This window comes from Leucoraja erinacea, chromosome 33 (genome assembly GCF_028641065.1).
Source record: "Leucoraja erinacea ecotype New England chromosome 33, Leri_hhj_1, whole genome shotgun sequence".
Lineage (NCBI taxonomy): Eukaryota > Metazoa > Chordata > Chondrichthyes > Rajiformes > Rajidae > Leucoraja > Leucoraja erinaceus.
Window position 1 is genome coordinate 7,767,534 of NC_073409.1, and position 12,688 is coordinate 7,780,221.

Here is a 12,688-nt window from a genome sequence, read left to right on the forward strand (position 1 = left end):
ACAGTGGTAGAGTTGCTGCCTTGCAGCACTTGCAGCGCTGGAGACCCGTGTTTGATCCCGACTACTGTACGGAGTTTGTACGTTCTCCCCATGACTGCGTGGGTTTTCTCTGAGATATTCGATTACCTTCCACGCTCCAAAGACGTACAGGTTTGTAGGTTAATTGGCTTGGTGTAAGTGTAAATTGTCCCTAGTGTGTGTACGGAAGTGTTAGTGTGCGGGGATAGCTGGTCGGTACGTACTCGGTGGGCCGAAGGGCCTGTTTCCGCACTGTATCTCTAAACTAAACTGAATATGCAACACCCTCTGAATTAAAACATTTCAGTGACTGACTACCTCTGAGCTTGGTTCAGATCAACCAAAAAATCCATTTTGCAATCATCAAGATCAAGCCCTCTGAGAGTTTTGTTCTTCTTAATGTAAGGGAATGTAGACCTATTCTGTTCATTCCTCACACAAGCACCAGTCCTCTCAGTTCAAGAAATGATCTAGTCTCGCTGAGTTTCCCTTTTAATCTGCTTCTACTGTGGTGAAGAGTCTACCACTTATGATGACAAGAAGTTAACACTTAGGTTGTGCTCAAAATTTAATTATCCCTTCACAGGAGCCCGTTCCAAATAATTATTTCCACTCAGTGAATGGTATCTCCAGCTCCATCGAGTAATGAACTTCTTGTTCAACTGATTTGAAGAATGGAATGTGATTTGGGTTAAGGCTGGTCTGATGATGGCACCTGATGAAATTAATATCAACAGATGAGCATTCAGTCCCGAGTTGCTGAATTCTCAGCAATTTTTAAAGCAATTTTAGTGGCACGGTGGCGTGGCGATAGAGGCACTGCCTTACAGTGCCAGAGACCCAGGTTCGATTCCCACTATGGGTGCAATCTGTGCACGGTTTGTACGTTCTCTCCGTAACCGCATGGGTTTTCTCCAAGATCTTCAGTTTCCTCCCACACTCCAAAGACGTACAGGTTGGTAGGTTAATTGGCTTGGTGTCAATGTAAAACATGTCCCTAGTGTGTGCAGGGTAGTGTTAGTGTGCGGGGATCAACGGTCCGTGCGGACTCAGTGGGCTGAAGTATCTCTAAACTAAACTGAAAACAAAACAATTTCAGGATTTTTGGAACTACTGCACCACTGGCGTACCTGACTTAGTGAGCGAAGGACAGATGACTGTGAGTGATATTTTAAGTTTAAGGGGCGATGGTGTGAATCTATTGTTTAGTTCATTATATGTCTGCTCTGATGGAAAATTAGCTGGTGAGTTCAAAGTTGTATATCACCATCCAAGCTGTTCACTATGCATTTCATATTTGGGTTATTCACAAACCAACCGCGAGAATTGATTGTGTTTGGAAAGAGCAGTTCCCTGATGTGGAAAATGTCACGTTTTCTGACTGTATGACAAGGCCAAATCACTGAGGGGGAAGGAGGTTGTCAGTGTGAAGTATTATTGCAATATGAATCCACGATGTGAACCTTGGCTTAACCTTGACAAGACCCATCAGCCCAACATCAATGATGGGTAAGTTACTGGAGAAAATTTGAAGGGACAGGATCTGCCTGCATTTGGATGGCAAGGACTGATTAGGAATAGCCAGCATGGCTTTGTGCATGGGGAATAGTATCTTGTGAATTTGATTTGAGCTTTTTGAAGAGATGACCAAGTGGATTGACAAGAGGGCAGTGGGATAGATGTTGTCTGCATGAACTTTAGCCAATCTTTTCACAAGGTCCAGCAGGGCTTTGCTGGTCTGGAAGGTTAGATCACATTGGGTGAGCTAATCATTTGGATGCTAAATTGGCCTGGTGCCTTTCCTTCATGACAATAACGCAGCTAGTTGTTACCAATGAATACATTTGGCACGCAAAGTTTGTACCTTCTCCCTGTTTTCTCCGGGTGCTCTGGTTTCCTCCCACACTCCAAAGACTTACAGGATTATAGTGCACCTTGCCCCTAGTGTGCAGGATAGTCTTAGTGCAGTTAGAACCTGCAAGTAGGGATGATCACAGGTCACGTGGACCCTGGTGTTTGTTTCCGCTTTGTATCTCTAAAGTCTAAAATCTAAAGTCTGAAGCCAAGTAAGAAGTCATTGGGGCATATGTCCAAGCAGTTGGTCAACAATAGCACAGCTTGCTAGGTCATGAACCATGATTCTCTGTTGTACAACATGGATACTGTGGGGAACCTGAGCAATCTCCCCCAGGGTATATTGATACTGTAGACTATTCAGGATGGATGAATGAAGAAGAGTGCAGAGGGGGAACAGCATAACCAGTGATAGACACGAAAAACTGGAGTAAATCACCGGGTCAGGCAGCATCTCTGGAGAAAAGGAATATGTGATGTTTTAAGTCGAGACCCTTCTTCAGATACAAGCATATATTCCTTTTCGCCAGAGATGCTGTCCGACCCGCTGAGTTACTCCAGTTTTTTGTGTCTTATCAATGGTTTAAACCAGCGTCTGCAGTTCCTCCTACAACATGATCAATTGGATGGACACTTTCTTACTGCCATGCACAGTGCCAGGGTAAAGGTTGCCTTCAGAAACCAGAAGAGGAATCAGGTGGAGTGTTTAAGACTGAAGAAGGGTTTTGGCCCGAAACGTTGCCTATTTCCTTCGCTCCATAGATGCTGCTGCACCCGCTGAGTTTCTCCAGCACTTTTGTCTACCGAGGAATCAGATGGATCCAGTTGTCATTGATCACGTTGCATCTATCTATACATTACAGCTTCTTCTGATCAGGTTTGGAAGCTATGGTTTAAAGTAATGCCCAGAGATAATCATCACTGGATTACTGTATGAGTCATTGTTCCAAATAAAAAACTGATTGGATTGCAAAGGTTAACTGCAGGTTTATGCACCGGGAGAATATTAACCAGCAAAGACCAATAAGAAAATAGATGAAGGGAAATAATAATGAGCGGAAGCTTGCAAGAGATATTAAAACAGATAGTGAACTTTTATAAGTATGTAGAAACAAAGAGACTAATAAAGGTTAACAATGCTCCGTTGGAAGCGGAGACAGAAGAGTCAATAAAGATTTAGACTTTAACCTGTTCACTGCCAAGATTTTTTTCATCATTGACCATGACCTGAGTACACTCAGGGGTGGCACTGAACAGGTTAAAGATACAACGTGGAAACAGGCCCTTCAGCACACACCGACCAGAGATTACCCCGTACACTAGCACTATACTACACACTAGGAATAATTTACTGTTTACTGAAGCCATTTAATCTGCAAACCTGTATGCCTTTGGAATGTGGGAGGAAACTGGAGCACCCGGAGAAAACCCACGCGGTCACGGAGAGAATGTATAAACTCCATACAGACATCGCCCATAGTCAGGATTGAACCTGGTAGAGTTAAGCAGCGACTCTACCCCTGCGCCGCTGTACCCGCCCCTTCATCGCCCCAATGGAGAGTAAATGGCTAGGATAAGAAGCAAATGTTTTTGAAGGTCCCTGCTAACTGATTGAACCTTCATTGCTGCAGGTTATGTTGAAGCTGCTGTTATCCCTGTTGGTGCCAGGAGGATTCGGGTGGTGGAGGAGAAACCAGCGCACAGCTTCCTAGGTAATGAACCACGATTCTCCGTCTCTCTGGAAATTTGGGGAGTGATGTTTGTCAAAAAAAATGAAACCTGTGCAATCGATGTTTTGAGTGTAAAGGTGTGACTGAGTGGAATTCACAGAAGGAAAGCGTGTGTGAATAACTATCTATGTACATTAGCCAGCAGAGAGTTGGACTGGCTTGGTCACCTGCTGTGTTGTTCCTGGCTGCATTTACTGTGTGCTCTGTGCTCTAGTGATTCATTATGCCAGAGTAAGGCCTCAGCAATACCTGCCCTAAAGTGAAATGCAAAGTGCACGAGAAGCTCAGTGGGTCAGGCATCATCTGTGGAGGGAATGGATAGACAACTTTTTGGATTGGGAGAAGAATCAGTCTGAAGAAGGGTCCCGACCAGAAATCATCTGTCCATTCTCTCCACAGATGCTGCCTGACCCGCAGAGTTCCTCCAAGCACTTCACAAATTCATGGGTCCTAGGAGCAGAATTACGCCATTCGGCCCGTCAAGTCTACTCTGCCATTCAATGGAGAAAAATAAGAACATCATTTCATATGTTTTCTGTCACTCCCACTTTAACTGAAGACTTCTGATCAATGATGCAGTCCTAGGCACCACATCTGCTGTACATGAGTTCCACACAGGGGTCACAACCTCATAGAGTCAGAGTGTCAGGAACAGGCCCTTCAGCCCAACTCGTCCATGCCAACCCATCTATGCTAGTGCCGTTTGCCTGCGTTAGCCCCATATCCCTCTAAACCTTTTCCAACCAATACCCTGAGCCAACTGGTAGACATATGTGTCCGGGCCAACAAACACACATTGCACGATGGGCAGGAGAGCAAGCGTGCTGTCGGGCACTGCAACTTCTTTCTGCACATCCCAAAGGTTGACTGAATACAAGAGTGCTGTGGGGACTCAAGGGAATGTAGACGCTCACATCTTGATCTCAGCAGGCCAGGCAGAATTCGTGGAAGGAAATGGACAGATGCTGTTTCGAGTCGGCACACCTCTTCACACTGTGCCCCATAGCAGCTACCATGTCGATAAGATCTGGGTTCAAATCCCATTCTGTGACTTGAGCACAAAAACCAAGGTTCATACTCCAGGACAATTTGGAGGCATTCACCAATGTCGCTAAAGTTCTCTATATCATTGCAACTTGTGGGAGCGTGTTGCATGCTCATTAACCATTATGGTGTGTATGTCCCACTTTCAAAGCCCTTCTCTGAAACACTCTGTAATATCCTCATATTACAACATTTGCTTTCTAAATGCAAGCCCTTTCTGTTCTATAGTGAGTGAAGATCGTTCTAGCTTGTTGCACCAGAATGCTAATTTTCCCAGCATGGAAACCAATTAGAGTAATGTCAGTGGGATTATACAAGTCTTCTGAAGAAGTGACTGATCTAATTCCTCGTATTTGTTGTCACGTGCTGCAAATGTAAAACCTTTTATATTTAATCTGCCACACAGACAGAAAGCTGGGAGCAGGAGCATGAGGGCAGATGACTGTCAGATTACACTGGCACTGAATTCCTGATTTCTGTTTGTGGACTAGAGGATTTATCCTTGTCTCTGAGCAAAGAAGAGTAATGACTGCAGGCATTGTCTAGTGCTTAAAATCTCAGAAAATAATGAGCCATCCAACACATTAGAGAAATAGAGATACAATTAATGCTGGAATCTTGAGCAAATCACAAAGCTTTGTTTCTGATTCCCGACCCCAGGAATGATTGGATTAACATATGATGAGCGTTTGAAGGCACTGGGCCTGTACTCGCTAGAGTTTAGAAGGACGAGGCGGGACCTCATTGAAACTTACCTAATAGTGAATGCTCTAGGCTGTGTGGATGTTTAGACTAGTAGGAGAGTCTAGGACCAGAGGCCAGAGCCTCAGAATAAAAGGAGTTCCAAAAGAAAGGAGATAAGCAGTTGGTGAATCTGTGGAATTCATTGCCACAGACGGCTGTCGAGGCCAAGTCAATGGATATTTTTAAGGCAGGGATTGATAGATTCTTGATTAGTACGGGTGTCAAAGGTTAATGGGGAGAAGGTGGGAGGATGGAGTTGAGAGGGAAAGATAGATCAGCCATGATTGAATGGCAGAGTAGACTTGATGGGCTGAATGGCCTAATTCTGTTCCTAGAATTTATGGACTTTTGAAAACAAACCAAGTTACCCAATCTCACTTAACTGCCGAAACATTCCATCCCAGGCATCATCCTGATGAATCTTCGCTGCACCTTCTCCAGGGCAATGAACCTAAGCAAAGCTTTCAACTATGATGGGGGAATAAGAAGTATTCTAATTGAATCACTGGTCCAAATTTGATTGTGAATCCATCTCAGTATTAAGCCCAAGGGCACGTGAAGAGTGCAGTGTGATCTGTAAGACCACAAGCCGAGCAGTGGTGCCGCGAATACCGTGGTGGTTTGGGGAAATGCTGGAGCACGCAGAGCACAGTCTGGCTGCTAATTCCTTCTGAGTATTATAACTGGCTCACCAGCTGATGGAGAGCTGAGATGAGGCAGTTAGTTCGCTGACGTTCATGCAATGGACACTAATTTCAGCCTCTATTCCAATTGCACCTGGCAATAAACTAGAGTTGATTATATTAATACTCAGATTAAGCCACAATTATTTTTGTCATTGAGTCTCAGTTAAGGGGCAAATTGCTCTAATTTATACATCATGCGCAGTCTCCAAGATTAAAGCTGGCGTTAAAGTATTGGAGATTTGAGTGCAGCAGACATAAATGGCAAAAGCGGATTAGAGAATGAAAGTGGGCATGAAGTTGGTAATATGTCTCTGTTTACCGCCGGATAGCTGCAAGAAGAACTCTAGCTAAACCGGTGACTTGTGAAGATGTCAGTTACCTGAACTATTGCAAGGTTTGTTTTAGTGAACCAGCATGTGCAGTCCTTGTTTCAACATTGCAATGAGCTGTTCATCTCTGTGGGTTGACACCTTGAGCAAAATAACAAAGTGCTGGAGGAACTCAGCAGTTCAGGCAGCATCTGTGTAGTGAAGTGGACAGACAACGTTTTGGATCAGGACTCTTCTTCAGACCCTTTTTTGAGCATTTAGCGTGACCTGCAGCATCGTCAGTAGCGAGATGGCCATTGTGTTAATAATGGTCCTTCAAACAGCAGCTGTCCCGCCTGGCATTCAGTTAGCAACAGGAGACGACCATGATAAACACAATGGCTATTTCACATCTGACGATGCTGAGGTAGGGTTGTGATCATAAGACATTGGAGCAGAATTAGGCTATTCGGGCCATCGAGACTGCTCTGCCATTGGATCATGGCTGATCTGTTTTTCCCTCTCAACCCCACGTTCCTGCCTTTGCTCCGTAATCATGGAGAAAAGAAGATAAGACTTTATTTCCTCCCATCACAGTGAGGAATGTGGAGGAGCCGCTGTGATGGATGTTTATGTTACATTTTTATGTGGTTGGGTGTGTTGTTGCTTTTTTGGTATGACTATATGGCAAATCAAATTCCTTGTATGATTTACATACTTATTTTGTTTTCATACTAGGCTAATAAAATCAATTACAATTACAAAATTTACTATTTTGGTGTAAAATGCATCTGCAGTTCCTTCCGACAAGAATTTAAATGGGGTGCCTCTCAGAATGATGAATGCAAAAGCAAGAATCTGTTCGATGATATAAAGACTGTCTCTATGTGTCAGTGGGAAGACATCAACAGATTATAAGGTGTTTACGGGGACACAAAGAACTGCAGATGGTTTAATTCAGTCTGAAATTTAAATTAATCTGAAGAACTAATGGTAAAACGTCACCTAACCATTCAGTCCACACGCTGTCTAACCCACTGATTTCCTCCGGCACTTTGCCTTTTGCTGAAGATTCCAGCATCTGCAGTTCCTTTTGTCCCCATACACATCTTTTAATTTGTTTCGACAAGTCACCTATCTATGTTCTCCAGGCTCTTAGCTGCCTGACCAGCTAAGTTACTCCAGCACTTTGTGTCTATGGAATGTAGTTTGCATTGAAAGATTTGGGAGCAAGGCTCATTTCAACTGGAAGTGATGAAGAATTTAGAAAGCATTTAAGTTCCAAAGGTGCTCACATTCAATAACACAGGTGGATAGAAAAGAGCTTGCATTTTTTTTAGCACGTTTCATGACTCAAAGTGCTTCGCAATCGGTGAAGCCAGTGATTTCACTTAAAAAGGTGGGAATTGCTCAAGCAGCATCTGTGGAAAGAGAAATAGCTAATATAACATGAATTCTGGGACTGGAAGTTAGAACTGAGAAAGAGATCATTTTTAATGGAGAGAGGATGGGGCAGAGTGAGCAGAACACCAGTTTAAATTCCATTTGGAATATTTTGGAAGACCAAGAAACCAAGAACCAAGAATATCTCTGAGCATGAGGCTAAATGGCTTAATGGGGGCAAGGACAAGTCATTGTGTTTCTTTGTTTGTGTAATGTGTTAATAGAGAGATTATGGGACATGCTCTATAGGCCAAACTGTACAAATAGGATAAGCAATACTGAATTCATAGCCTCCTTGATGGATTTGGTGAACAGTATTAACCAGGCCATCTGATAGCCTCGTGTCTTGAGGGTGTCTGGCTGTCTGGAGCCGTGGCCAACTGGCTGTTTTACAGAACAACCAGATGGTGACCTCAAACAACTGCGAGGCACTGGCCTGCTCCTGGTTTCATCATCTGCATCATAGCCGCTGAGAAACCAGAAGCACGAGGCTAACAATAATCCCCACACGTGTCACACACACAGACCATACACACACACACACACACACCCCACACACTTGCACATACATTACACACACACCTCACATAATTGTACATATACTACACACACACACCTCACATAATTGTACATATACTACACACACAAGTACACACAGCACACATGCATACGCACACACACAAAAACATACACACACACACACACTCTATACCTACAGACACCATACACTCACACCCAAACACTCCAAATACACATACACACACCCCATATGCACATAAACCTACCTCCACACACACAAAGAGCACACACACACATTCCACATACACACACCTTAATTCCCCACACAACACACACACACACCTTAATTCCCCACACACACACACACACACACACACACACACACACACACACACACGGACACACACACACACACACACGCACACACACGCACACACACGTTAGTTATTCTAATTGTTTTGAATGATAGCTTTGGGAGATGACCATTCTCACCCATTATTTCTATGCAGCTATGTGCTGATTTATCTCAAAAGAAGAAAAAGATATTTGGCCACAAAATGTCTGAGGAGTAAACCAGTTTGTTGTCTTTCTTTCACCAGCTTTAAAAGACTCCACAAAACAATCCATCAACAGCGACTGGAAGATCGAGCTGCCTGGCGAATTTCCAATGGCCGGGACCACAGTGCATTATGTGAGGCGGGGTCTGTGGGAGAAGATGTCTGCCAAGGGACCGACCAAAACACCGCTTCACTTAATGGTAGCTTTCTAGCTCTCTGTCATTGCATTCGGAATGCTGAGATCCCAGTGGATCATCCCTAAATTTGGGATATCGTTACAGCTCGTGACTTATTTTGTTGCATCTTAATGTCGGGATCTCACACAGGTGGAAACCACGTTATTTCAGCAGTGACTAATTTGACAAGATTTCCCTGACGTGATGAGAATATTAATTCATCGGTGATCGACACAAAAAGCTGGAGTAACTCAGCAGTTCAGACAGCACCTCCGAAGAAAGGGAATAGGTGATGTTTCGAGGCGAGACCCTTCTTCAGATCGAGAGTCAGGGGAAAGGGAAACGAGGGATATAGACGGTGATGTAGAGATATAGGACAAATGAATGAAAGACATGCAAAAAAAAGTAACGATGATAAAGGAAACAGGCCATTGTTAGCTGTGGTCTAGGTGGGAACGAGTATAGTCAAACAGGCTCAACATGACGACTTTGAAGCTAGTACGACTTGGGTGGGGTGGGATGGAGAGGGAGGGGATGCAAGGGTTAAGAAGTTAGAGAAATCGATAGTCAACACCGCTGGGGTATAAGCTGCCCAAGCGAAATATGAGATGCCGATCCTCCAATTTGCGTTTGGCCCCACTCTGACAATAGAGAAGGCCCAGAACAGAAAGGTCAGTGTGGGAATGGGAAGGGGAGTTAGAGTGTTTGGCAACCGGGAGATCAGGTAGGTCAAAGCGGACTGAGCAAAGGTTGTTCAGCAAAACGATCGCCCATTGGTGTTCTGAACCGTACTGGACATTGAGAGAAGAAAGGAGTAGTGACATTCTGCCAGGGAACAGATTGGTTCAGGAAATAACATTCAGTTTTAAAGTTGCTTTTTAGTCTCTGTACTCTCGAGACATTTCTTGCTGGGATTTAAGAAGAGTTGGCAAAGCTGCAGTTCATCCCCTTCCCCAGTTGCCCCAAGGTTCTTTGATTATTTCACAGGGCGTAAGTGTCAACAGTGTGGAGGTGCTGCCAGACTTCCTGAGAGCTGGTAGCATTACCTGTATCCAAAAAGGATGGGTGACAATTCGGGCCGGGACCCTTCTTCAGACCCCTTCTTGAGTTGAGTTGAGTTTAGTTTCAGGATTAGGAACATTAAGAAATAGCTTTAACATAGAACAGTACTCGAAGGAAAAAGGCCATTAGGCCTACAATGTCTGTCCTGAACATGATGCAATGACCAACTCTTATCTGCCTTAACACAATCCATATCCCTCCATTCCCTACATATGCATGTGCCTATCGAAAAGCCTCTTAAATACCAACATCTGCCTCAGCTACCACCCTCTGGCAGTACTTCAAGCCACTCACCTCCCTCTGTGTAAACAAACTTGCTCCACTCAGCATCTTTAATCTTTGCCCCTCTCTAAGTTATGCCCTCCAGTCTTTGAAGGTACAGGTTTAAGTTATTACTTCATGCAATACCTTTAAGCTTCACATTTTTAAGCTGCTGTTATCAGTAGCAGGTTGATGCATATTATTATAGGTTAAAATACATAGAAACATAGAAAACAGGTGCAGGAGTAGACCATTCAGCCCTTCAAGCCAGCACCACTCATGATCATGGCTGATCATCCAAAATCAGTACCCCGTTCTGGCTTTTCCCCCAAATGCTCTTGATTCCCTCTGCCCCAAGAGCAAAATCTGTAAATGCCCCTGTCCCACTTAGGAAACCTGAACAAAACCCTCTGGAGACTTTGCGCCCCACCCAAGGTTTCCGTGTGGTTCCCGGAGGTTGCAGGTGGTTCCCGGAGGTTGCAGGTAGGGAGACGGACAAAAACCTCCGGGAACCGCACGGAAACCTTGGGTGGGTCGCAAAGTCTCCAGAGGTTTCCGTTCCGGTTTCCTAAGTGGGACAGGGGCATTAACGGGTTAATTCAGTTGTTGTATCCATTGTGCACTGTCAGCTACATCTTTTTTTATCATTAACCATGGACAGAAATATCTAAATGGAAACAATTTCTTAGACCTTGGAATTAGAGGTCATCGACCAATTTATGTTAAGATTGCTTACGAGTTAAAATGCCATGAGCTTTTAATTGATTTTATACAGTCCCTGGGAGCTCGCTGGAGCAGAGTAAGTGGTTCTTTTTATACAGAATCACCAGTATCTCCTAGCAATTACTGTCTGAGGATGTGTGTGATGTTTAATTTCAAATCTGACACGCAAGTTCATGCCCTGCAGGCCAAGATTGCGGAGGAGGTGAGTCACAACAGGTGTTTAAGGGCTGACAAACAAGGAACGCTTGAAATCCTCAGCAGGTCAGGCAGCATCCGTGGAGTTAACACTTCAGGTTGGCGACCTGTCCTCAGATCTGAGACATCGCCTTGGTTTTACACAGATGGTGCCTGATCTGTGGAGGATTTCCGGCGCGTGCATGGCTTTGCTTTTTTAAAAACTGATATATTGCTTTGAAGTAAAAGATCATGGATTTTAACTGCATTATTAGGGATTTCCAGCAGAAATAGTCCTCACTGACTGACGGCAGCAGTTTCAAGCAGTAGCTTTCTCAGGTTCACAAGTGCAAGTAGATGTGGACACCATACTGCAGCTTCTCAGTGACAGACACATTCTGAGAATAAATAATTTAAAACGTAGCTATTTCAATATCTCGAGGGGAATGAAGGGCAAATGCAATGTCCTGGGCTGCAGTGTGGGGTCACAAAGGCAGGTAGCATGTTAAAATGGAGCCAGCATGCTGTAGTTTAGTTTTAGTTTAGAGATACATTGTCAAGTCAAGTCAAGTTTATTTGTCACATACACATACGAGATGTGCAGTGAAATGAAAGTGGCAATGCTCGCGGACTTTTGTGCAAAAGACAAACAACAAAACAACCAAACAAATTATAAACACAATCATAACACACATATTCTTTTACATAATAAATAATGGAAGGAAAAACGTTCAGTAGAGTTAGTCCCTGGTGAGATAAGCAAATTGTGGAAACAAGCCTCTCAGTCCATGCCAACCATTGATCTCTGTATCCACTTACGCATCCAACATGATAATTGCTCGTTCCTAAGCTTCCCTCCCATCTAGTTTCAGTAAAAACACTGAATCAAGCACTTGAAACAACTAAATTTCATTTTACCAAAAGCGCGTTACAGTGCAGACTGTACCTATCCCACCGTGGGTTCAATCCTCACGTCTGCCTGTTCAAGCCCTCTAGGCCTCGCTCAGACAGAGGCACTGAAGATGTTCACACAGTCCCGAGCGCTCTTCCAGAAGCCTCGTGATCGCAGACTTTTATATGTCCCGGGACCTCGAGGGGCCGAACCACATGGGGGTGGTCTCTCAATAGCCCAATTACAGATATTGATTAACCCCATACATAACAGGCATTCCCCATACCCAATAATACAACAGCTCGTACATTGTATAAGAAAGAAAGGAAGCTAACAAGAGCAACCATGTGCCCTAGGAACCAAACAGTTTCCCCAAGGCTCAACAGTTCGACCAATCATCAATTAACAGGATGACCATCTTGCAACATTATGTATACTGTTTTACAATCCTTTTGCAGCAGCCCAATATAAATGATGCATTTAAGGTTAGTTTGCAA

At 44.0% G+C, this 12,688-nt stretch overlaps 1 protein-coding gene across 1 annotated transcript in view; it reads left to right on the forward strand.

Moving 5' to 3' along the window:
• adamts17 (ADAM metallopeptidase with thrombospondin type 1 motif, 17) overlaps positions 1-12,688 on the forward strand; it is a 179,157-nt gene that overhangs the window by 135,747 nt on the left and 30,722 nt on the right. The window contains exons 16-17 of the mRNA XM_055661163.1: positions 3,504-3,584; positions 8,946-9,103. Coding sequence (XP_055517138.1) covers positions 3,504-3,584; positions 8,946-9,103 — 239 coding nt within the window. The remainder of the gene's footprint in view (positions 1-3,503; positions 3,585-8,945; positions 9,104-12,688) is intronic.